This window comes from Equus caballus, chromosome 15, assembly GCF_041296265.1.
Source record: "Equus caballus isolate H_3958 breed thoroughbred chromosome 15, TB-T2T, whole genome shotgun sequence".
Classification (NCBI taxonomy): Eukaryota; Metazoa; Chordata; class Mammalia; order Perissodactyla; family Equidae; genus Equus; species Equus caballus.
In genome coordinates this window covers 70176650-70202958 of record NC_091698.1, presented here as the reverse complement: position 1 = coordinate 70202958, position 26309 = coordinate 70176650, and the positions used below count along the sequence as shown (strand labels likewise).

General features: G+C 36.5%; 1 protein-coding gene across 8 annotated transcripts in view; it reads left to right on the top strand.

The window, feature by feature from the left end:
* PPM1B (protein phosphatase, Mg2+/Mn2+ dependent 1B) overlaps nt 1-26309 on the top strand; it is a 92523-nt gene that overhangs the window by 23268 nt on the left and 42946 nt on the right. For 6 of the 8 annotated variants that reach the window (XM_023619709.2, XM_070235527.1, XM_070235528.1 and 3 more), the window contains exon 2: nt 23026-23885. In XM_023619709.2, coding sequence (XP_023475477.1) covers nt 23040-23885 — 846 coding nt within the window. In that variant the 5' untranslated portion in view covers nt 23026-23039. The remainder of the gene's footprint in view (nt 1-23025; nt 23886-26309) is intronic. The other 2 variants (XM_070235529.1, XM_005600022.4) reach the window with 1 other exon arrangement.

The window sequence follows — 26309 nt, the reverse complement described above, 5'->3', positions numbered from 1 at the left end:
TCATCAGTGTTTTGAAATTTCAGTTACCTATTTTTTTGTTGTGGCATCAGTTTTGCTAGGCACCCTCAGTCTTGACACTTAATGTTGTTTAATGCTGGGAAACTTTTCTGAATCATTTCTTTGATAAATTTCTTCTCTTTGCTTTCTTGCTCTTTGTGGAATATCTGTTAGTTGGATCTTGGACCCTGGATTGATCCTGAAATTTTCATAATTATATTCTCTCCTATTTTGAATCTCTTTGGTTTTTTGGAGGAGTTGGGGCAGGAGTTGGGGATAATCCTATGTTTTGGGTTGTTTTTCCAACTTGGTTTTGTAACCTTTTATTGAAAAACGTCTCTCCTCATCTTAGTTCCGAAGAACACTTTGTTTTTCTGAATATTTTTTAATTACATCTCGTTCTTGTTTCATGAATACAATGCTTCTGTTTCTCTTGAGGATTTTTTTTCTACTCTCTGCCCTTTTTTTTGTTTTCCGGTTTTTGGTTTTTTTTCTTTGATTTATTCTGTTTCTCATGTTGTCTGTTTTCCTTCAATGGTGATCTTTGGATGTCTCTTGATGTTTTAAGTTTGGAACCTTTGTGTGAATGGACAGGGACTGTCATCTGGTAGGCCTCCCTGTAGGGTGACCTGACCATTTGTGGAGTGTTCCTGTGTGTAAGTAATCTCTAAGTCCTTTCTCTGGGGCTGCTAAATTTGCTCAGAGCCGTGGATCTGTTGCCTGCCTGAAGTTTATGAGATTTCTGGAAGTAGTTGGGAAAGAAGGCGACTTATTTCAGCATTTGTTACGCAAATTTATAGCTTTCATCTCTGTTTTCAGTAAGGCTTCTTACACTGGCTCTCAACTAGATCTGCTTTCTAAATCCAGAGCCTTTGTAGTTCAGCCTTTTAAAAGTAGACCTCCAGCCTTTTACCATGCATGGTAATTTTAATGCACATCTGCAAATTCTTTTTTTATCGTCCTCTGTGAGAAGTGGAGTCTGTGTCCCCTCACCTCGAATCTGAACTGGCTTTAGTGACTTGCTTGTTGCCAACAGAATGCAGCACTGGTGGTACTTTGTGACTTCTGCGGCTAGGTCAGAAAAGGCCATCTAGCTTCTGCCTTGTTCCCTTGGGACATTCCCTTTGGGGAAAGCCAGGAGCCATGTAAGAAGTCTGACTACCCTGAGATAGTCAAACTGGAGAGACCATATGCACGCGCTTCTGAGGACAGTCCCAGCTAAATTCCTAGCCAGCAACTCCCGTCAACTTCCAATCATTAAATGAGTTTTCTGTTGACTATCTCCCTAGCCAATATGTGTGTGAAATAATATGAGACACCCCAAGTGGGACTGCACAGTATGAGCCAATAGTGATACATTATCATTAACCTTACTTATAAAGCCCTTACTTACTCACATTTCTTTAGGGTTTACCTAATGTCTTTTTTCTGTTCCCAGGGTCCCATTTAGGATGTACTACATTTAATCGTCATGTCTCCTCAGGCCCCTCTTGGCTGTGGGAGTTGCTCAGACTTTCTTTGATTTTAATGACCTTGACAATTTTGAGGAGTCAGGTATTTTGTAGCATGTCTCTATTGGAATTTGTCTAACGCTTTCCTCACGATTAGGCTGGGGTTATAGGGTTTTGAGAAGAAGACCACAGAGATAAAGTCCTATTTTTATCACATTATATTGAGAGTACATACTGTGAACATGATTTATGACTGTTGATGTTGACCTTGATTACCTGGCTGAGATAGCGTATATCGAGTTTCTCCCCTATAAGTTACTCTCTCTTCCCCCTTTTCATTTTTGTGCTCTTTGAAAAGGAAGTCACTTTGCCCAGTCCGTATTTAAGGGGTGGGAAGTTATGGTCCACATATTTGAGTGTGGAGTATCTGCATAAATTATTTGGAATTCTTCTGCACTGGAGATTTGTCCATTCTCTCCCATTTATTCAATTATTTATTTTTATCAATACGCACTGATGGATGTTTATTTTGTACCTTGGATAATCCAGTGTTACTTTTTATTATGTTGCTCAGATTATTTATTTATTATTTATTATGTTGCACAGATCCAGCTGTGTTCATTATAAAAAAGAAAGTTTGAGGCCTGCCTGGTGGCCTAGTGGTTAAGTTTGTGCATTCCACTTTGATGGCTCAGGGTTCGTGGGTTCAGATGCCGGGCACAGACCTACACACCACTCATCAAGCCATGCTGTGGCAGCATCCCACATACAAAAATTAGAGGAAGATTGGCACGGATGTTAGCTCAGTGATAATCTTCCTCACCAAAAAAAAAGTTTGATCTACCAGGCCAAGAGTGGCAAATTAATTTTACTGTTGTGTTTTTGCTTCTTTCTCTTTATATTACCTGTAGTTTTTACTTATGTATTTTGGTGTTATTTGGTTTATTACTACAGTTAAATTTTCTTTGTGGATTTTATTTGTTATCTTTTAAACTGGATTTTTTCCCCTGAATTTGATCTAAATTGCTATTAATGTCTTGGCCATGCTTTCTTTTTCACTGAATTTGTTACCCATGTCTTTTGATCTTTTATGTTCAACCTTTCTGGGGCTGTTTGCTGTGGGTGGTGAATGTAGTGTGTAGGTAGATGGGTTTTGTTTTTGTTTCAGTTTGAGAATTCTTTTTTAAATGGGTGAGTACATATTTATTAATATGACGGTGTCTTTGTTCTGAGTTGTCTTATTTTATTTGCTTTCTCTTCTTAATGTTTGAAAATTTTAAATATTTTACTTCTTTTTTTTATTCTTCCTTTTGGCATGTTTTTCTTTGTGACTTAGACATTTTGTAATCTCCCTATTTTTGTGCCAGTTACCTTTATAATTGTTAAAAAATCTGAAATTCTATCTTAATGATATCTGAAAGATGTAGAAATTAGTTTACTTCTACTGTTTTCTACTTTATCTTCTACCACCTGCTTTTGATTATTTAATTACTTCTCTTAGTTAGTATACCTCTGTCACTTTAATAGCTCTAAACAAATGTGACCCTGTTCTCCCTTGGAAGAAGAAACTCACATGTATATGCTGCCTTTTACCCTCACTTCTTTCCTGTCCCTTCCAGTAGTCGTGTTATTTTATTATTTCTACTTGATGGTGATATATGTTTATCACCAGTTCTCTAGTCATTTCTTGTTTGCTGAATTTGCTCTCAGTATTTTTTCAAGAAAGGGCCTAGGAAAATGAAATTGCATTCTTTCATGTGTAGGGAAGGAAGACTTTTCCCTCTTATGTTGAGGAGTTAGAGGCTTGTGAATTAAACTGACAAAAATACAGAGTAACGAGAGAAAAGACCAAGGTTATTCGTGTATGATGGGGCAGCTCAAACAGGTGGTTAGAATTTAGAGTTTATATACCATCTTAATAGGGGAAGGGAGAAAAGATGTTTTTGGAAAAACAAAAGACTTTTAGGAACGACAGAGCTTCTTTAGGAGACTAGATGGGAGGTGTGATAGTCTTGTGACAGTGTCCGTTTTCTTTCTCATCCCAGTGCTGACTTCTCATCTCAGGTGATAGAAGTCAGTCTCCCCTGTTATTGGAAGCCTCCCTTGAAGGGGAATTTTTGTCCAGTTCAGTTCTTTTGGAAGACTGCTTTGTAGGCAGATAAGGGGAGTGTAATTCACACAAAGCCTCTTTCTGCAATCTGTTGATTTTCAGCTTAAAATAATTTTTATGCCGCTGTGATATAATTTGCATCCCTTCACATGTTTGAAAGAACAATGGTTTAGTTAGAGGTAAGACACTTATGTCATGCGTTGCTTCCTTGAAGTCTTGGACACTGCTCTGCTTCCCTCTGCATTGCACTTTGGAAGACTAAAACTGCCCTGATTTATCTACTCCTCTCCTGCTTTAAGTGGCTTTTTTTAGAAGGGTGTGAGAGATTGAATTCCCATGGGATTCTTTATTTGCTTTTAAAATCAAATAGCTTGAATATATTGTGCTGCTTTTTCCTTAAATTATATATGTTTCCTTCAGATTCTTACTAGACATGGCTAGTTGACATTTGAATCATTAATTCTTTACTGCAGAGCTGTCCTGTGCATTGTAGAATATTTTACAGCCTTCCTGGCCTCTACTAACTAAAAGCCAGTAGTACCCCCTCCCCACGCCACGTGTGATGATCAGAAGTGTCTCTAGACATTGACAGATGTCCTCTGGGGGCCACAATCTCTCCTGGTTGAGAACCACTGCTATAGATTTATTCCATTCCTCTATTGTTAGAAATGCAAGTTATTTTAATTTTTAGTATATATAACACTGTAATGAACTCATTATACATAAAGATTTTTCTCTCTTGATCTGTTGATATGGTGAATTACATTACTGATTTCCAAATATATAAACATTTTTCTATTATTGTAGAAGATATTTCTTTACAATAACTTCTCAGAATTAGAATCACTGGGTCAGAGTTTCCAATTATTATATAATCTTGGTATTTTTAGGATACGTTTCTGGGCCACCCTACCATGATTGGCAAAATCACAGGTGGAGAGATTTTCTGTAGCCAGTTTGTAATCCTTGCTTTATCCCATACTTGAGTTGGTATGAGGTGTTCCACTTAACTGAAGCTTACCTGTTACTTTAATTGTTTTAATTTTGAAATAATTTTAGATTTACAGAAAAGTTAAAAAGATAGTACAGAGAGTTCTCGCATACCCCTTAACCAGTTTCCTCTAATGGGGACTTCTTACATTGCTGTGGAGCATTTGTCTAAACTAAGAAACCAACACTGCTGCTCTTTGTTAACTGAACTCCAAACTTTATTTGGATTTCACCAGTTTTTCTAGTAATTCCCTTTTTCTGTGCCAAGCTCCCATCCAGGTACCACATTACATTTAGTACCCTTGGCTTTTGAGTCCCCAAAGATTTATATAACTATTTTCGATTTTTAAAAAAGAAGAAAAAAGTTTTTAATGCCATACCCACTTAAGCCTCAAGTTTAAGAATGCAAGCTCTAGGCTAGTCTGCTTTGGCTTGAATCCTGACTTGCCACTTTAGTTGTGTTGTCTGGGTACACTAGGTATCTCAGTTTTCTCAATTGTAAATAAAGTAAGAATGTTAATAGTACTAACTTCACTAAATTGTTATTTGATTTAAATGATATAGTGCATGCCAGTCTCAGTATAAAGTGTGGCATATAGAGCTCACCAAAAAATTTAAGCATTATTATTATTGCTATTAATGTTACTTTTTTAGTCAAAAGAACAACATACTAGTCTTCAGGAACCCTTGGGATCAACCCTGCCTGTGGGTCTGAGGCATCCCTGACACCACCTCATCCATTTGATAGGAAGCAGATGGGATTGACACATTATACTGTTCTTAAGCAAGGCTTGCCAGTGTCCGTGTGCCCCCTCTGAGAAATAATGTGCCAGCTGTAGAAAGGAGAGGGGGCACTGTGCAGTATCTGAATGTCCTTTGTTGAAATATTATGATTTGCTTGCTCTCAAGATTTTTGGTTAAAGGTCTCTTTAAGAATTACATGCTTTTTTGATGCTTGTTTTTCTAGACGGTAGAATTTAAATGAGTTAATGTTTGTGATGCATTTAAAACAGTACCTGTGCCATAGTAAGCGTTATGGAAGTATTTGCTTATTCCTCAGTGCCTCAAATAAGATAAAAGCATATTATGATTGCTTGTTATAATGAGCCTCTGGAGCAAAAATTAATTGAAATAATCAGAGGTGAAAGGACCATTGACTCTCTCAGATTAGTCACCTAGTTGTCCCTGGAGGGGTTTGGTTTCTGACCTAACCTCTCTGTAGTCTGCCCCATCGTGCTGTTGAAATGGCTAAAGATTCTTTCTTTTGGCCACGGGTCTGGTAAAAGTGTGAGTAGTGTCTGATTTGTAATTATGAGAGAATAAAGGGAGAATGAAATTATTTAGGCAGTTTTTTCCTCTGCATGTCCTGCAATTTAAATTTTATTGCAATTAGAAGTACCCAGGGCCAGCCTGGTGGCGTAGTGGTTAAGTCGTGTGTTCCTTTGGCAGCCTGGAGTTCACAGGTTCGGAGCCTGGGTGCGGACCTACACGCTGCTCATCAAGCCATGCTGTGGCAGCGTCCCACATACAAAGTAGAGGAAGATTGCTACAGATGTTAGCTCAGGGCCAATCTTCCTCACCAAAAAAGAGAGAGAGAGAGAGAGAGAGAAAGTATCCAAAGTGTGGCTGCTCAGGAAGAAGTAGTCCTATTTTTGGTAGAACCTAGAGAGATAGCATTAAATTAATTAAAAAAAAATTCTGGTTATGGAAAATTTCAGACATACGTAAAGGTAGAAATAATAGTATATATTGAGCCCCCATATACCTGTCACCCTACTTCAACAATTATTGACATAGAGCCAGTTAAAGATAGTGTTTTTAAATTGCTGTCAACTCCCATAATATCAACTTAATAGCAACCATTTTCATTTTTTCTTTTCATTGATTTGCATATACTTTCTTTTATATGTGCAAATTTTACATTATTAAATTAGTACAAATATTTTTGTTTTTTTTGTTGTCAGTTAGGTTTTTTTGTAAATAGTGTTAGCAATAATCAGTCCTTTTAGTGGGGATCACAGTTTCTGTTTTATGCCCCTCAAATGCTCCTCCTTCTTTGTTTACTTGCTCCTCTTTCCCTGTTCTGTTCTGACATTAGCTTGGAGAGGGCACTGATATTTTTATGTTGCAGTAGCCACCAACGTGGTGCTGCATCTTGGCTTCTGTGTATTTGTAAACACGAGACATCTTCTAATATAGAGGTATCCTTTTTTTTAAATCCTTAGTAGGAATGAGTGAGGAGTACATGTAAATTTTTAAATGTCAAGTGACTGAAGGACAACTTAACTCCAGTTTTTTTTTAAGATTGGCACCTGAGCTAACAACTGTTGCCAATCTTTTTTTTTTCCCCTTCTTCTCCTTAAAGCCCCCCAGTACATAGTTGTATATTTTAGTTGTAGGTCCTTCTGGTTGTGCTATGTGGGACACTGCCTCAGCATGGCTTGATGAATGGTGCCATCACTGGGATCTGAATCTGTGAAACCCTGGGCCGCCAAAGCGGAGCGCTTGAACTTAACCACTCAGCCATGGGGCTGGCCCCTGAACTCCAATTTTTAACTTGATTGCATCTTTTCTTTCAGCATCCCTTATAAGTTATATAATCTTTGAAAAAATGTCTTAATGTTAACAAGATACGGCCTTCCATCCGTTGATCCTAGATCTGCCCTCCAGAACAAATGAATAAACCTTTTCTTCTTTTTACAAGGATTCGGTATTCATCATCAGTCCTGTTAGGATTTAATATATCCTCTCTAGTCTAAGCAGCCCCAAATTCTTCAGATGTTCTTCATATAGTATGTTTTTTGAGCTGCCTACTATTCTCATTCCTCTGCTTATGATTTATTTTGGTTTTATCAATGTCACTCTTAAAATGTGATTCTTAAAACTGAATGCAGTGCTTTATATGTTTGTCAAATCAGTGTACTGAGCCTTATATTAATCTAGACTATTGTATTTATATTTTCTAGCTCTAATGAGCTTGAGTTGGGAACTACGGTGCAGCCATTTTCAGTTGCAGTAGGCCTCCTGTACGTTATGTGAGCATTATCAAATGTTCATATTATTTATAGCAAGCCAGTTAGTTCATTTGGTGCTCACTTATTCATTCATTCATCTCACAAAATTTATGGAGTGTTTACTGTATGCCATGCATAGTTTTAGTCATTTTGGCAGTGAACAAATGTTTCTCTTCTCATGTAGCTTACGTTCTGGTTGGGGTAAAAAACATAAAGAATTTAATGAAAAACAATTTCAGCAAGCTATGAGTAAAATAAAACAGGAAAATGAGCTGTGATGGTGTTTGGAGAATACTTCAGATTGGGTAGTCAGGAAAGGTCTCTCTGAGTTGACAGTTGGGCTGAGATCTAAATGTCAGGAAGGAGCCAGTCATGCAGCTGTGGCAATGGAGAGGTAAGGGTGATTCCAAGAAGAGAAAACAGTAAAAACAAAAGTCCAGAGATGGGGAACAAGCTTGATATATTGGGGGACTAGTAGAGGCTACTGTGGCTAGAGAGCAGTAAGTGATGATAGAAGAGTTACAGGAAGTAAGGTTGAAGAACTAAACAGAGGTCAGATCATAGAGGGTATAGTAAGTTTAGGTTTTCTTCTAAATTCAGTGGTAAGTCAAGAGTAACATGATTCCATTACATTTAAGAAAGGTCACTCTGGAGAATGAATTATAGGGAGGAAGGGTGGAATCAGGGCCACAAGTTAGGAGGTTATTGTAGTAATCTAGGCAAGAGAGGATAACTTTGGGATGGTACAGCAACAGATGAAGAGATGCAGACTGATTTGGGCTATATTTGGAGATAGAATTGATAGGATTTGCTAATGAAATAAATAGTGTGTATGAGAGAAAGAGTCAAAGCTCTAACATATGGATGTTTTTGTTCATGTGAAGAAATGAAGAATTGTTTCAACTCTGGAGAAAAAAGCTGCTATATTGTGTGTTGGTAGTGGTTAAGAGAATGGACTCTGGAGCCGGACAAGCTGGGTTAACGGCTCTACTACTGCCTACCCTGGACAAGTACTTAGCCATTCTGTGACTCAGTGCCCTCATTTATAAAATGAAAACAGTAGTATCTACCTTATAAGGTTGTTGCAAAGATCAAATGAGTTGATTGATATAGGTGAAGTTAATCTAGGCTCCAGTGCCTGGTCATATTAAAAAGCCTATATACATGTTAGCTTTTATTATTTTAAGGGTTTTGCAAGGGTAATTTTGAGTCTACATAATGTTAGCCATATGCTGACTTTATGTACTAACCCCTATATAAGATGCAATTCTACTCTTTAATTGCAACTTAGTCCCCCCCGTGCCCCCCTCACTGCCCCCCAAAGCCCCAGTACATAGTTGTATATTCTAGTTGTAGGTGCTTCTAGTTCTCCTATGTGAGCCACTGCCACAGCATGGCTACTGACAGACGAGTGATGTGGTTCTGCACCTGGGAACTGAACCCGGGCTGCTGAAGTGGAGTGTGCCAGACTTAACCACTAGGCCATGAGGGCTGGCTCAACAACTTAGTTTTTTTGTTTTTCCTCAGAGGTATCTGTAATTTTTTTGTTTTCTGCCATTGTGAAAATATGGAAAAATTGTTTTGTGTTTTCCTGTAGCTGTATATTGCCAGCTAAAATCTGTATTAATACTGCATTTTTAACACGTCTCTTTCAGAGTATGCTTATATTGCAGTGTCTTAGGCTGAAGAAATATCTTCTAAGAGTTATCAGAAATATTGGATTTTTGCTAACATGCCTAATAATACAACTTTTATATTCATCTCTGGGGAAGTATCTGCTAATCCTTTTTCTATAAAATTGTAAAATGCATGGTGAGAATTTTGTTTTCACCTTGTCTCTTGTGGAAATGCAATTCATTTGGGTAGAATTTGATACTTATATTTACAGTGTAGCAGCAGTAAATATTTAGTCTTGTTCTAAATTCTTTCCAGAAAGAGATTTCTCCCTTTGTTTCATTGTATATATGTCTCTTTATGAATTTATGATATGCTTTACCGCAGTTTGAGGCTATCTTATAGAGAGCATTACATCTCAGTTTTCATCTTGCGTTGAGTGTAGAATTCATGGTTTTTATATATTCTTTTTAGTAGTAAGATTCACCAGTGGGTTTACTTCTTCAAGGAAATGATGATATATTAAAATGAACAGGATGTATCTGCTGGGTCTTAATGGCTCACTCACTGTGTCAATGTGGGTGGTTGTTTCTTTGATTTGTTAGCAAAGAAAAAAACCTTTGAGTATCACTATATCTATATTTACAATGGTTTAGATTTTTACAGTTTTTTTTATTTTATAGATTTAATGAGTGGTTTAGATTTTATGAATTTTTGATTGCTAAAAAAAGGTTTCACTCCAAAGGAGTTTTCCTAGTTGAAATATAATTCATTAAATGGTATTAAATGTAAGTAATTTTATTTTCATTACATTTGCATGGTTTAAAATAGAAAAGATACAACATGGTGTATCATGGAGAGCATTTCTTTCATTCCTGTCTTCCAGCCTCTTGATTTCTCTTCTCCAAAGGCTCCAGTTCTGTGTATGCTTCCAGAAAATGAATGTGTATCTATCTGTCTGTCTGTTCATCTATCTATATATCTAGGTGGATGTACAAACTCAGACATGTGTATATATTCTTCTTTTTAAAAATCATAGGGTATTATGTTTTAGCATACTTTATCATTAAGTATATGTCATGACTCATCCTATTAAATAATCAGTTCCGAAATGAATGATATTGAGATTGTTTCGTGTATTTTACTTTTGCTAATAGTGCTGCAGTGCATAGTCATTTGTACGTGTAGGAGTAAACCTGTAGGTAAATTCTTAGAATTTGATTGAAGGGTATGTGCAACTATAATTTTTGATAGCTTTTATTAAATTGCCTTCCACTAAGATTGTACCAGTCTATTGGTACCAGCAATGTATGTTTCTACATAATCTTGCAGAGAATGGTTACCAAACCTTTGATCTTTGCCAGTCTGGTACATGAAAAGTGATATCTGTGTATTCTTACTTTTCATTTCTCTTATGAATGTAAGGTGGGGCATAGTTTTAAGATCCATTTGTGGGGGGTTTTGGTCCATTTTTCTATCATATTATTGGTCATTTTCTTACTGTATCAAACCTTTTTATATATTAGGGAATTTAGCCCATGATATGACATGCAACTCCTTATTTCTTATCATGTGTAGTATGCTATTGTTTTACTTTATGCCTCTTTAGTTTAGTTTTTTAAAAAAATTAAAATATACATTTACATAGTTTAAAGAACCAGATAATTCTGCAAGCTCCTTTTCTTGGAGAAGATTCCCCAGAACCAACCATTTTAAACTCTTATAGCTGATGCTGTTGGAATTTAGCTTAAAGTCTCTAAATAATGTGCTTCTTGATTTTTTTCAGTTCTAGGAATTATCTGCCTCATTATGGAAGATGAGACTTAGCTTTTTCACTCCACTACCCCAAACACATACATATACATACCCACATACATGCACACACTCACACTCTCTCTTGTTCTTCTGCATTTTTTCAAGATAGGATTACTTTTTATTTCCTAGACAAGTACTTGTTTTCCTTGGAGTTAAGTAAATTTTGTTTAGTGTTTGATATTCTAATCATTAATTGAACCTCAAATTTTCCCCCAGCTGAGACCAGTGTATTCTGTTTCTTGAGCTTTTGTATGAAACCCTTTTTTCTCTCTCTGAAAGCTTATAGGCTCTTATCCCTGTCTCCAGTGTTCTGAAATTTTTGATAATATACCTTTGTACTTGTCTTATTTTCATCTATTATGCTTGGCACAGGGTGGGCCCTTTCAATCTTGAAATTCATACCCCTCAGTTTGCAAATTTTCTTAGATTATTTTAAAAAATTATTTCTTCAAGTTTCTGTGTTCCCTTACTCTTATTTTTTTGGCTCTTGAACCTCCTGGACCACTCCTCTGCTGTTTTACCATCTTTGTCTTGTGCTCTAACTTCTAGGAGTGTCCTTCAGCTTTTATCTTCCAGCTTTCTCTTCTGTGATGATGCTTTTGCTTTACAGGAGCTCTTTTGTTCCTCTGAATGTTCTGTTTTTCCTTTGGTAACACCTTGTTATTTCATGGATTCCAAATCTTATCTTTCTGAAAGAAGTTTCCTTGCTTCCTTCCTTCCTCCCTTCTTTCCTTCACTTTTCTTTTCCCACCCTAGTCCCTTTCTCTTCCAGGCTACCCTTTTTTGTTTGTTTTGTCCCCTCTCTCTTACATTAGGGAAATTTTTCTGTGTTTGGCCATGGACTGTCCGCTTATATTTTAAAGTGGGCATAGAGTAGCTGATGAGAAGCTCTGTGCCTGTCCATGGGATTTATTGGCTGTAGGGTCCACTGCAGGGTGATTGGGCTGACCTGTTTTTTTGAGTAACCTCTAATGTTAGTATCTTTAGATCTTTTCTCTAGGGCTAGTGAGATTCTAAAGAGTCTAAAGACTCTTCTCATCTTTTGTTTAGAGAGAGTGTAAATTTTTTTTTATTGAGATCATAACAGTTTATAACATTGTGAAATTTCAGTTGTACATTATCATTTGTCAGTCACCATATAAATGTGTCCCTTTACCCCTTATGCCCACCCTCCAGCCCCTTCCCCTCTGGTAACCATGAATTTGTTCTCTTTGTCTGTGTATTTGTTTATCTGCCACATTTGAGTGAAATCATATGGTGTTTGTTTGTCTTTCTCTGTCTGGCTTTTTCGCTTAACATAATACTAGAGAGGGTTTAAATTTGATTGCCAGCATTTTGGGAACCCAGTCTCTGAGAAAGGCTGGTACATCAAACAAGTACGTATGTAAACTTAACACTTAATGTTATGCTGTAAGTTTAGTTTCCAGCCCTTGTCTCTGCCTGGTATTATCCAGTTTCCGAAGTCCTGTTTTACCCTCTTCAGAAATAAACCTCATCTCTTTTGGGAGTGAGAGAGTGGCATTCATTCATTCAGCTACACTGAACCACGGAGGAGGATCCTGGGGGCGTCCAACTGCTTCTTCTGTAGACTTTCAATCAGTCCTCCTGTTTTTCGCCCCAATTTCACCTCCACTTCTAGAGGTACCACCAAACCCAAGCCTGGTGGCGTGGTCTGCAGTTTAAACTAGTTTGCTTCTTTCTTTCCTCACGAGTGGCTTCGGTTTTTACTTGGTATTCCACAAAGAGTCTGGTTCTTCTGCTTACCAGCCTTCACGGGGAGTTGCTGTTGTTTCCACTCCCATGAACTTTATGGATTTAAAGTCGCTTCTGTAGTTTAGTGGAATTTCAAAACAGAAGGGAAACAAATGCTTATGTTTGGTCCCTCATTTTTAACTAGAGGTCCTTTACATGAATCATTAAATATTTTAGCTTGTTCAGAGATAAGCTTGGATCAGGTAAAACTAAATAATTCTCTGCCTTTATGGCTGTTATTTTTCATCTGTTTTGCTATCAAAAATTTCTTTGAGAAGCTGATGAATGTTTTGGATTCCCTCCAACAAAAAAAAATGTGTATAATAAATACATGCAGTATTTTGTATACATTTTCTATTTTTAGAATTTATGTTCTGTCAGTCAGAGGTGTTGTCTGTTGAAATGTTATTCCTTTCTTTTGTTAACAATCATTCTTAAGGCAAACAGTGCCCAGCAACATGGAGAAGCACTGACTTCCTTTACATAGGATGTAAACCTAAACTTCCCCAAAAGATAACCATGCCAAATTAGTGACTCCGTCCTTTTAAAAAAAAGAAAAAAATTCCAAATTGGGTAAATAATAAAAATATAATAACAAGCAAGCTTAGTTCTGTTTAAGTATAAATTTCAGTGAGAAGACTGCTTTTTGGTTTGAATAAAAGGTTGAAATTGCAACTTGATTCTACATGATCTAAGGACATACATTTAGAGTGGTGTAAATGTTAACATTTAATATAAGGCTTGTCATAAAGTAGTATATAGTCAGTTGCCTCTTGTGTGAGACACTACTTCCAGGAGTTCAGAAAGGTGATAAATGCTTTTGATTGGAATGGTTTGTTTGATTTCATATGAGAGGACATGCTTGACTTGAGTTGTTTGTTTTCTTTTAAGTTGGAAAAAAGGATATTTTCTCAAACTTTCATTCAGAAATCAAGAAATCTGGTTAAAATCTTCAAATCCTTTTTTTAAACATTAATTTGCATATGCTTATGAATATAATATACATATTATATTGCATATGAAATTAGAACTTGTCCAGTGGTACTCTTCTATTCACTGTGAGCTGTATTTTGATCTTATAGTGTCGTATATGAGCTTATAACTGTTGCCAGCTGTTGGTAGTTTACTAATCAGGCTCTAAAAATGAAGAATTTCAGAACAGGAGGAGATGTTCAGTATTGTTTTATATAGCTTTTTTTTCTGGAAAACAGATACTTGGTAGAGCCAGGAATCAAACTCAGTGTTTAGGCATTCTTGTTTCTTACAGTTCATTGTCTTAAGATGATATGTTTACTGCATGTGTTTGTATTTTGGGTGCAAGTTACTATGCTTATATTTATTATCAGAACATACTTATTTTTCTAGATACTGTAGATTTCTTGGTTATTTGGGGACCATTTTGTTTAATCTTTTGAAGTCTAGATCTATGTAGTTTGTTTTCTGGACTTCCTGTTGCACGAAGCTTTCTCAGATTATTTCAGTAAAATACGGTACTTGGTCGTAATCTTCTCCTGTAATAGATGTTTTTGTAATTCATATGAGATAATTTTCATGGGCAAACCTTGTAGATGATCCTATGAAATGAACTGTTAATAGTTAAAATGCCTTTATGACTGTAATATGTGAGTAAACTATTACTTCTTTAGAAAAAGATCCAGGTCCAAGCAGGTAGGAGTGGCCAGTCCTCTCATTCCAAGCTCTTTTGCTTAAACCAGAATTTCTCTTCCCTTTGGAAGATTCTATCCGGAATTACCACTCCCCCTCAATAGTGATTTAAGGGAGGCAGAGAGCATTCAGTCTACCGTCAATACCTTCTCTAGAACATGGGCATGAGACTTTTTCTCCCTTAGTTTGACTTAAGATAATTGAGCTAAGGTAAGAACTTTTAAACTTTATTAAAGGTAGAGGAAATCCAAAGGGAAGTCAACACAGAGCACAATAACCAAATACGTAATCTAGTCTGTGCCTTGTCTTCTGGGATGCACAGCTTCATTCATATAGTATAACTCCTGGATTGCCTTCATGTGGTGGATGCCATTTTAGCATCCATTACCCCGTATCCCACTCATGGATACTGTCCTCCCTGAAAGTCTTTCTCTGAGAGAATGAGGCTCTTCTATGACACTGGAGTGATGAGTTCAGTTTTTTGCCTGAGACCTTTCTCTTTTCAGTAGAATACAAGGAATGTCTATTTCTTTAATGGAATCTGCTCCAGTTATAGGGGGGTTTGGCCTTATGGTAAAGGCCACATAACAGATTTATCACATACTGGGGATAGAAGTGTTACTCTGTTAAAATGACTTCTCTCAAATTAACTTTTTTTTTTTTGAGGAAGATTAGCCGTGAGCTAACTGCTGCCAATCCTCCTCTTTTTGCTGAGGAAGACTGGCCTTGAGCTCCCATCCGTACCCATCTTCCTCTACTTTATATGTGGGACGCCTACCACAGCATGGCTTGCCAGGCAGTGCCATGTCCGCACCTGGGATCCGAACCGGCGAACCCTGGGCCGCCGAAGGAGAATGTGCACACTTAACTGCTGCGCCACCAGGCTGGCCCAAAATTAATTTTTTTTTTTTTTTAAATCTTCTAACATTTATTCAGTAGTACTTGTTTTGGCAGGGAAATAAACATAAATTACCATTTTGGGAAATAGGAGGTATACACAGAAGGGCCATTAATTATGCAAAGTAGCATGTGTTAAGTGCTAAATGAATGGTAAAGAAGTAAGTGTTAATGAAGTTTAATAGAGCACCATGGGGAAAGAATTTCTGGAAAAGGTAAGACCCAAATCTGTCTTTTCAGGAAGGTGTAACGTTGCAGAGGTGGAGGGTAGTTAAGGAAGGACGGCACAATTTTAAAATAGTTAAGGGTCCAAATTAGGGTAGACAGAATAGTCCTGCTTTTGATTTTAGGCTATATTAGAATCAGATACTACAAATATTTAGTACAGTAAATGTTTTTTTCTTTATTTTTATATTTACGTCACTTGTTAGTTAAGAAAAATGAAGCTGTATTCTTCGACCTATTGTATCCTACTGTGCTGTCAATTTTGTTTATGAATGTGAAATGTAGTTGGGCTTGATTGTAAACTGAGGGCGGCTTTGAAGCATGTCCCTCTTGCAATATGACTGATGAGAATAAATCAGCCAGAGTCTGCCAGGAAAGGCAAGGGACCTAGAACTTTAAATTAAAAGGGATTTTTTAAAAACAATGCATCGGATAAGTTTTCTTCTTCTTTGTCAGAATGTTTGTCATCAAAATAAATGATTAACTAAGTGCACTATATTTAATGTCTTTAGGAATAGTAGAGAATTTTATCCATTGAATCTTGGGTGTTTTGTAATTGGAACTTATCCTTTTTTCTTCTCCAGGAACTGTAAATCCAGTTCTTTAGACAAATATCTATACCTTAAATATGGTTAGGGGGAAAGAGAGAAAAACATCTCCGTAAAATGGATCCATTTGACCTAAGGAGAAGAAATGATTTTGATTGAGCTAAAGGGGGATTTAGAAAAAAGGGAACCTGAAATTCAGTTTTGCAAGTGTTTTAATTATCTAGTGATAAGTAGTGTTAGTATTTCTATAGTATGCACGTTTGCATTTTGAATATTGTAGTAATATTTCACTTTGAGTATTTGAACAGCCCTTAAGTTTCTTTTAACTAACTTTGGCTTGTTATATGTAGAGGTTGCCCACCCTCCACCCTCACCCCCTTTCAGAGTTGGTTTGTAAGCACACTTAAAGGTATCAGAGTTTTTTGTGTGGAGGCTTATTCTAGAGAAGAATGTAAACTATAAATACCTGTCTAAATTTTGGGGCCTCTGGAACTTTTTTCTGGATTTGTTCTTCAAAGTGGAAAGCACAGTTCTCAGCTGGGTTTGGTACTTGCTCAGGCAAGGAGGGAATCACACATCTTTGTGTTCTCAAATCCATGATTCTGAGATGAGTAGATGATGGACATCTCAGTAGGAAATAATGTTATTCATAGGATTTCAGTGCTTCTGATTTGCCCCTTTAAATGCTTGTGTACACACACACATCAGCCATACCAAATTAATTGTGCTGTTACTCTTTTGGCCTTTGTATATGCTAGCTGACTCCTTCTCCCACTTCCATTGTTTGCTCTCAGCTTGGAAAATTTTTAACTACGTAAGGCTGTATTTGACACGTCTTCTTGGCATACCTGTACTTATTCCATTGTGCTGCATATCCCAGTGTGCCTTCATAACCTGTGCACTGATCTTTATCTTCTGCTAGACTAGAAGTACCTTTAGGGAAGGAGCATCTTATTCTGAGTACCTCATACGGTGCCTGGCATGTAGTAGACACTCAAAAAATACTTGAATGAACAACTATTGTACTATTACTATATGTACTTTTAAATTAATTGAACAAAGTTAAAGTATTCCTGTGACAGATATATTAAAAGTATGTATAATTTATTGCTGTATTTTATGCACTGATTATAAATGAAAAATTTTAGAATCATCCCAGAATCGAATGTTTATATATAATATAGAAACACATGTGAAACCTTTTAAGAGATTTTAAAAATGTAGTTACTTAAAGTGATTTAAGGAAATTACTTAAATAAAAAAGTCAGCTGGTAGTCCCCAGTCTTTTGAGGTCTGAGAACCCCTTTTAAAATATCATTTCTCAGATTCCTACTTCATAGTACAATTACTTTGTACCATTACCATTGGTTGAGAAACTAATAACATTATGCTGCTGTGGGTTCAGTAATGTATTTTTCTCAAAGAAGACAATGGAAAAAGACAGATGTGTAGAGAACATTATTTATTCAGTCTTTAGACAATGCTTGCTGTGCATATATTCTCAGTATTGTAAAAACTCTGAGGCCCACGGAGTTGTATAGACCAGTGCAGTGGTCTCTAAAGTGGGTGTGCAGGACGATCTTATCAATACTCATTTTTTAAAAATTAGAACTTCTATTTATTGTCTTTCATCTTGAAAAAGGCAAATTACATTTAATGTGGTGATTGACACTGGCTTCCCCACACTGTTAGTATGTCAGATGGGCCAGTGAGAGATCCTGAGGAAGGGTGAAGCTTAGACTGCTTCATTTATGTTCATCGTTGTATCTCGTTGAAGTTTGCGTGTAATTACATTGATTTCCATATGATCTAGTTTTAACTAAACTGTCTTAAATAAATGATCAAGTGACTATAAAAGATTCTTATCAGAAAATCAGATTGGGTAGCAAGAAAAAAAAAGAGAAGGGGCCAGCCCCACGGCTGAGTGTTTAAGTTCGTGTGCTCTTCCTCGGCGGCCACGGTTTCACTGGTTCGGATCCTGGGCGCGGACATGGCACCGCTCATCAGACCACACTGAGGCGGCGTCCCACATGCCACAACCAGAAGGGGCGCAACTAAAATATGCAGCTATGTACTGGGGGGATTTGGGGAGAAAAAGCAGAAAAAAAATCAGATTGGTTACACTTATAATAAAGCACACACAAGCACACAACATAAAGAATGTTAGAACTCCTTATCCCAGGATGAGCTCTTATGGGGTAAAAACTATGATAGAATTAGATCTGAAATATCAACCTCTCAAAAAAGTCTGAGATTGTCAAAGAAGATTGTTTGAAATATGGATCTATATTTACTGTACCTTACCTAACTGTACAGTGTGGCTTGACATATAGCTAAATGATAGCATGAAATCGTAACAAATTAGCAAAGCGTTTAAAAAAATTATGCATTCTGAGGATAAAAACTAACCTTTATGAGTTTTTTCCAGAGATGTTTGATAAAGCCATACAATGTTCAATAAAGTACTTTACAAAAGTTCATAAATTTAATGATAAATATTCACAAGGCCCTTTGAGGTTTCTTGTTGAACAGTAAAAGACAGAAAGCCATACCGCTGAGGAAACGCTTGTTTTTCCTGCCTTTGTCAAAATGACTGAAATAATACATAGATTATATGGCAAAAAATTAAGATGTATTTGTTTGTCATCAAATGCCTTTGAAACATGTAGTTAAAGTTGCTGATTTGAAGAAACCAGTATCAGAACAATTACACATTGTGGAAGATTTGCTTTAAGATTGATTAAAGTGTAAGTGTTTGTAACATACCTGCCCCCTTGTATTTGCTAAGTTGTGTTTCAGTAATCAAGACTGTGTTTTGGGTGTGAATAATGATAGCAAAGAGATGCTAGACAAATGTACATTCCCAACAGTAAATGGCTTCTGTAATCAAGACAACCTTTTATGGAAGAAAAATTGTAGTCACTTCAGGTGAAAACCTTTCACTGCATCATTCTTAGGCAAATGACTGCAGCAAGAAGTTGAACCAAGAGTTTACAAAGAGCTGTTAGGGTGTTATCAAGGTAGTTAATTTTATAGAAACAGTACTTGAGTTACTGACAATGCTTATAAGTGAAGTGAGAAGTGACCAAGAAAGGTACATTTTCCCACACAGAGGTTTGCTGATTACAGAATAGCAAAGTTCTGTGTTTTGAAGAGTCATGGAACTGAAAATAGGAGTTGCTGATTCCTCAACAGTGTGCAGATATCTTTGGGTAAAAGAAAAGACGTACACACACAGGCTCTTAATCTTCCCATTCAAGGTTAAGATTACTTACGAAGAAAGTAATCCTTTTAAAGAAAGTAGTGTTAGCAAAAGAGCATTTGGGAAGTAAATGTTTGGAAATGGTTTCTTTTGTGATTTTTGTTGGGAAAAAAGATCATCTATATTAACTCAAATTTGCATACTTTAAGCACTTGAGAATTTAGATCTGTGTTCTAGGAAAACTCATACATGTGCACCAAGATTGTTCAAAACAGCACTGTTTTATATTTTAAAAAATGAGAAGGGCCAGCACTGATGGCCTAGTGGTTGAGTTCTGTGCCCTCCACTTCAGCACCCCAGGTTCGGTTCCCAGGCACAGACCTACACCACTCTGTTAGCTGCCATGCTCTGCTGGCAGTCCACATACTAAGTAATAGAGGAAGATTGGCATGAATGTTAGCTCAGGGCGAATCTTCCTCAGCAAAAAAAAAGAGAGGAATAACTCAAATATTCATTGATAGTGGAATGGATAAAAATTATGGTACAAGCATATAGTGGCATATAGTGAATGAATTGCCACTCTCTGCATCAGTGTGGATAAATCTCAGAAACATAATGCTGAGCCAAAAAAAAGCACTAATGTGTACTGTACTTTACATCAATGTAAAGTGTCACACATATAAAACTAAACAAGCAGACATGAATATGGCAAAACTGCAAGGAATACTAGTTATAAGACTCAGGATAGCAGGAGAGATCTCTGGTCTTGATGATGATGTGTTCCTTAAACTGTGTGGTGGGTACATGGGTGTTTTGTTACTCTTTAGCTATATGTATATTTTATGTGAACTCTTATATGTATGTTATTTCATGATGTTTAAAAAACTAAATCATTATGGGACGACCTTAACTTTGAAATGAGATCAATTTGGAACTTTTAAACAAATTTCCGGTTTGTGAAAGAATGCAGTCCCTGATAGAGCCAGTAGGTGTGCTAGTGACCTAAGCTCAGTCAGTTACTCATCTCCCAGACTTTGAATCCTGATCAGGTGACTTTCAGAAGCGGAATAGATGGCAGGTGGGAATGATGGCAGTGATGAGCAGCAGCAGGCAAGCAAGGCTGTTCTTGGTGTAACTTGCAGCGTTTGGGGCCCAGCCTCAGTGGCTCGTTTGTTTCCTGCTGGTTTTCCAAGCTGGCCTTCCAGGCTGCCTTTCATTCTTAGGGTCCCCTAAGCTTTCTATTGAAGATGCCTCCTTTCTTCCCTCTTTTATTCCTAAAGTAAAAACAAATTTGGAAACAGAAATTTCTAAACTATTTTTTAAAATCTTCTAAATGAAGAGTTCTTGTGAATTTTGAACCTATTTGTTGAAATGTAAAACAGCAGCACCTTAATTGCAAGAACATTGGGATGATGGAAGCAACAAATTTTTCCTTTTTTCATAATTGGTAGAAGGGATTGAAAAGTGGTTTGAGGGGCCGGCCCTGTTGCTGAGTGGTTAGGTTCGTGTGCTCTGTGTCGGTGGCCCAGGGTTTCACTGGCCCGGATCCTGGGCGCAGACATGGCACTGCTCGTTGGGCCATGCTGAGGTGGCATCCCACATACCACAACTAGAAGGACCCACAACTAAAATATACAACCATGTCCTGGGGAGATTTGGGGAGAAAAAGCAAAAAAAAAGATTGGCAACAGTTGTTAGCTCAGGTGCCAGTCTTTAAAAAAAAAACAGTGGTTTGATAAATACAATCGACAATTCAGTTTCATTTTCATTTAGCTATCTTTATAAGTTGTCTTTTTATCAAGTGAAATAGCTATTAAAAACGATCTAAATTAAAATATACTTAGAACTAGATTTTCAAATCATTGTGTCACAGTATTAAACTAGTGTTTTCAAAAATAAGCATCTTCTGTTACATTGCTCTCAATACAAAATATAATTTTGTATTAAATGTGAAAGAAATGTAATTTTTATGTATTTTTGAATTTATTCTTTCAAAATTCCTTGTTATAGTTTTATATGTAATTTATTAGTACAGTATTATATATAACTCATGAAAAATTTCAAAATTGCTATAATGTATAAACATTGTATATATGTGGTGGCTCATTGGGTTTTTACGAAACGGTTATATAATTTTATTGTAAAGTTAGATAACAGTCGTAGCTGAAAAAGATATCTTACAAAGATGACTAGATCCAAGTAAAAGTCAATTGATCTAGACTAGTGTCTCTTAAAATGTGTTTCTTCAGTCACTGGCATGCTTTTGTGGAAGGTCACATCCAAGATCTACTGGAAAAAATCTTTGGCCATGGGGATGGGGCTATGGGATCTGAATTTTGAGCAAATAATAACAGTGAACATTTTATGCTATTTACTGTGTTTCAGGTACTGTTCTGATCACTACACATTAACTCATTCTTCACTGCAACCCTGTAAAGAATAGGTACTGATGTTGTTATTCCCATCTGACAGAGGAGGAGTATGAGGTGCAAGTGACTAAGAAACTTATTTGAGGTCACACAGCTAGCCAGTGTTAGGGCCAGGATTGTATGTAGGAAACATACCAGGGCTTTCTCATGCTTACTTTGGAGAACCGCTACTTGAGTCCAAGTCATTTGACATTGGAAAAGCTTTATTCTAAAATAATAAAAGCTTTATTCCCAATAAAGTTGGGAGGGTGGGTGATGCACAGTGGTACTTTACGGTTCTATCCAAGGGCTTTAAGTCTTTGTCAGCCAGTACTGAGTAAAGGTTATTCTAATGCTACTTTATAGGTTACAAAACTCAGCAATATTAAGTATGTTCCTTAGCACATCATTACAGTTGTATTTGTTTTTAACAGAATCCAAACAATAGACTTCAGTCAATCCAAGTAAAGTTTTCAATTTGATATACAGTAAAACCTTGATGAAATCAAATGTTTGTAAAATGGAGGTTTTATGTTTTAATTGAATTTTGGGGTTGTCCTCAGGATCACTGGGGGTAAAAAACCTTGATTATAATACTTGCTTTTGGAAGCCTTTCCAAAATATGTTTGTATACTCTTCTACCTTAATATATTGAGTGAGATGTTGTACCATTCTGAATATTCTCATTGTTCAGTCTTTTTTTTTTTTTTTTTTTTTTTTAAAGATTTTATTTTTTCCTTTTTCTCCCCAAAGCCCCCCGGTACATAGTTGTATATTCTTTGTTGTGGGTTCTTCTAGTTGTGGCATGTGGGACGCTGCCTCAGCGTGGTTCGACGAGCAGTGTCATGTCCGCGCCCAGGATTCGAACCAACGAAACACTGGGCCGCCTGCAGCGGAGCGCGCGAACTTAACTGCTCGGCCACGGGGCCAGCCCCCTCATTGTTCAGTCTTATGTGTTGAACTCTAGAGCTATCTTATAAATTGAATTTTTTTTTTTTAAAGTAACCAGGTATTTCGTTTCCTTTTTCCTACAACAGTGGTTCTCAACTTGCTGCACCTGCAAATCAACAGAGAGGCTTTAAAAAAATGCTGATATCTGGGTCCCACTCCCAGAGATTCTGGTTTAATCTCATGATTCAGAAATAATTCTAGAAACCACTGTTCTTAGAAGAAGGATGTAGGGGGAGCTTTTCTTGGTTTCTTTCTTCTTGTTGTTCCAGTAAATTTGGATAATACTGAAAAATATTGTTGAGACAGGAGTTACTAGAGAACAGATGAAATATATAAATGCTCTATCAAATTTAAACATATAACACCTGCAATTTTTTTTCTTTCAGATTCATTACTAAACATGGGTGCATTTTTGGATAAACCCAAAACCGAGAAACATAATGCTCATGGTGCTGGGAATGGTTTACGTTATGGCCTGAGCAGCATGCAAGGATGGAGAGTGGAAATGGAAGATGCACACACAGCTGTTGTAGGTATTCCTCACGGCTTGGAAGACTGGTCGTTTTTTGCAGTTTATGATGGTCATGCTGGATCCCGAGTAGCAAATTATTGCTCAACACATTTATTAGAACACATCACTAATAATGAAGACTTCAGGGCAGCTGGAAAATCAGGATCTGCTCTTGAGCCTTCAGTGGAAAATGTCAAGAATGGTATCAGAACTGGCTTTTTGAAAATTGATGAATACATGCGTAACTTTTCAGACCTCAGAAATGGAATGGACAGGAGCGGTTCAACTGCAGTGGGAGTTATGATTTCACCTAAGCATGTCTACTTTATCAACTGTGGTGATTCACGTGCTGTTCTGTATAGGAATGGACAAGTCTGCTTTTCTACCCAGGATCACAAACCTTGCAATCCAAGGGAGAAGGAGCGAATCCAAAATGCAGGAGGCAGCGTAATGATACAACGTGTTAATGGTTCATTAGCAGTGTCTCGTGCTCTGGGGGACTATGATTACAAGTGTGTTGATGGCAAGGGCCCAACAGAACAACTTGTTTCTCCAGAGCCTGAGGTTTATGAAATTTTAAGAGCAGAAGAGGATGAATTTATCATCTTGGCTTGTGATGGGATCTGGGATGTTATGAGTAATGAGGAGCTCTGTGAATTTGTTAAATCTAGGCTTGAGGTATCTGATGACCTGGAAAATGTGTGCAATTGGGTAGTGGACACTTGTTTACATAAGGTATGTAAGTCTTTTTGTTATAATTAAAATACCCTATTGATATTGAAAAGGCATGGTAAGTAAAATTAAGCAAACTTACATTTTTTAAACTTTAATATTTTCATTAGGGAGGACTTGTATATTTTTAAATTATTTTCTTCAACAGAAATGAAACCATATTTTTTGATCATCCTTCTAATTTGAAAATTAATAAGTTTGTGGCCCTTGTCATTTAAGTACTTCTTGGCTTGTTGCTGTGGCAGAAGCATCTATACAGAATTGTAACTTTTGATTCATACTCTCCATGTTGGCAATAGCTGTTGTATGTCTGATTATGAAGCAGTTTGATAAAATATGTATATTGAGAAGTTTAGTTAAGCTGTTTTGTGTTGAAAGATAACAGACTTGAGAATTTTTTGAACCCCTTTATGTTACTTATGGAATTGAATAAACCTCTTTTCCATTCCTGTTTTTCTAACTCCATAATTTTGTCATTCCACTTGTTCATATTGTAAAATCAAGAGATACCAATATTATAAAACGATATGATTAAAATCGAATATGATTGCTTTGAATTTAGTCTAAAAGATTGAGTATGAATTTTAAAATCCATGGAAAGCATTAGCCCAGTGCTTGGCACTTAACAATTGCCCAGTAGGTGTTAGCTCCTTTAAGAGGAGAGAGAGAGTAGATCCAACGTTTAAATATGTTTACTTGATAATAGATTTAAATGAAGTGTTAATATTTTCTAACACTTCTAACACTTGTCATGCCTTAATAGTTTACAAGCAGTTTTATATGTTAACTTATGAAATCTTGGGAGATTGTGATAGTTATCATAATCACAATAGTATCAGTAAATTATTGCTTTCTATGAGCCAAATGCTATTCTAAGCACTTTGCACATATTGTAACTCAATTTTTACAACAACCATAAAAGGTAGATAATAGTATTATTCTTTATGATAATCATTTTTCAGGGTTGCCATTTAGCAGTGTGAAGTTCTAAGTGTTGGATGACTCTGGTCAGATATTATCCTATTGAGATATTTAACTCTAGGGGGAAAGGGTCCCTAAAAGAAGCAGCCTTTCCACTTTATTGCCACTGCTAGCGTTCATGGTGTTTACACTAAATAATTTCAGGTTGCATAGAATATATAACTGCTATTTGCATAGTTTTTTTATAACTTAGAAATCACACTCATTTTGTTTATCCTCATAGTAACCTTCTGAGGTGAGCAAAATTAAAATTTTTATTTGCAATTTGCAAGTAAGGAAAATGGAAGGTTGACATTAAAAGACAGCTGTACGTCATATATTTGATGATTAGTGAAGTAGATACTAGAATCCAAGTTTTCTGACTCAAGTTTAGAATGTTTGTCACCAATTTTCCGAGAGGGTTTGATGAAGAATTTTTCGCCAAGGGAAATATTAAGACTTTCCTTTTCTTTTTTCAATAATTACAAGATTATGTAAAAAAATATTAAACAAATACAGAAAGGCTTGAAGTACAGTTATTAATATTTATGTCCCTCCTTTCCAGTTTTATCCCCTTTAGGTAACCACTGTTTACAGTTGGCTATCTATCCTCCCAAATAGTTCTGTGTTTATTCATACAAATATACAGAAGTATAGAAATAGGAGTTTTTTTCCCCCTTTTTTGTTTTTGCTTTTTACAGACATGGGTCATACTATGCGTGTTACTTTGCCACCTGCTTTATTTTTCTTAAATATAAAAGTCAGTATTCCTTTATATTGTTCTTTAAAATACTGTTTGATTTCCCTAAGTTTAGCTTATATACCACCTATCAGAAGCTTGCCTATTCATTTATTTGTTTTATTGAGGTAATAATAGTTGATAACATTGTGAAATTTCAGTTGTACATTATTGTTTGTCAGTCACCATACATATGTGCCCATTGACCCCTTATGTCCACCTCCCAACACCCTCCCCCTCTGGTAACCACTAATCTGTTCTCTTTGTCCATTTATTTGTTTATCTTCCACATATGAGTGAAATCGTACTGTGTTCCTCTTTCTCTGTCTGGCTTATTTACTTAACTTAATACCCTCGAGTTCTATCCATATTGTTGCTAATGGGATGATTTGATCTTTTTTATGGCTGAGGAGTACTCCATTGTGTGTGTGTGTCTGCGTGTGTGTGTGTGTGTATATATCTTCTTTATCCATTCATCAGTCGATGGGCACTTGGGTTGCTTCCATGTCTTGGCTACAGTGAATAGTGCTGCAATGAACATAGGGGTGCATAAGTCTCTTTGAATTGTTGATTTCAAGTTCTTTGCTTAAATACCCAATAGTGGGGTAACTGGTTTGTATGGTATTTCTATTTCTAATTTTTTGAGAAATCTCCATACTCTTTTCCATAGTGGCTGCACCCGTTTGCATCCCCACCGGCAGTGTATGAGGGTTCCCTCTTCTCCACAT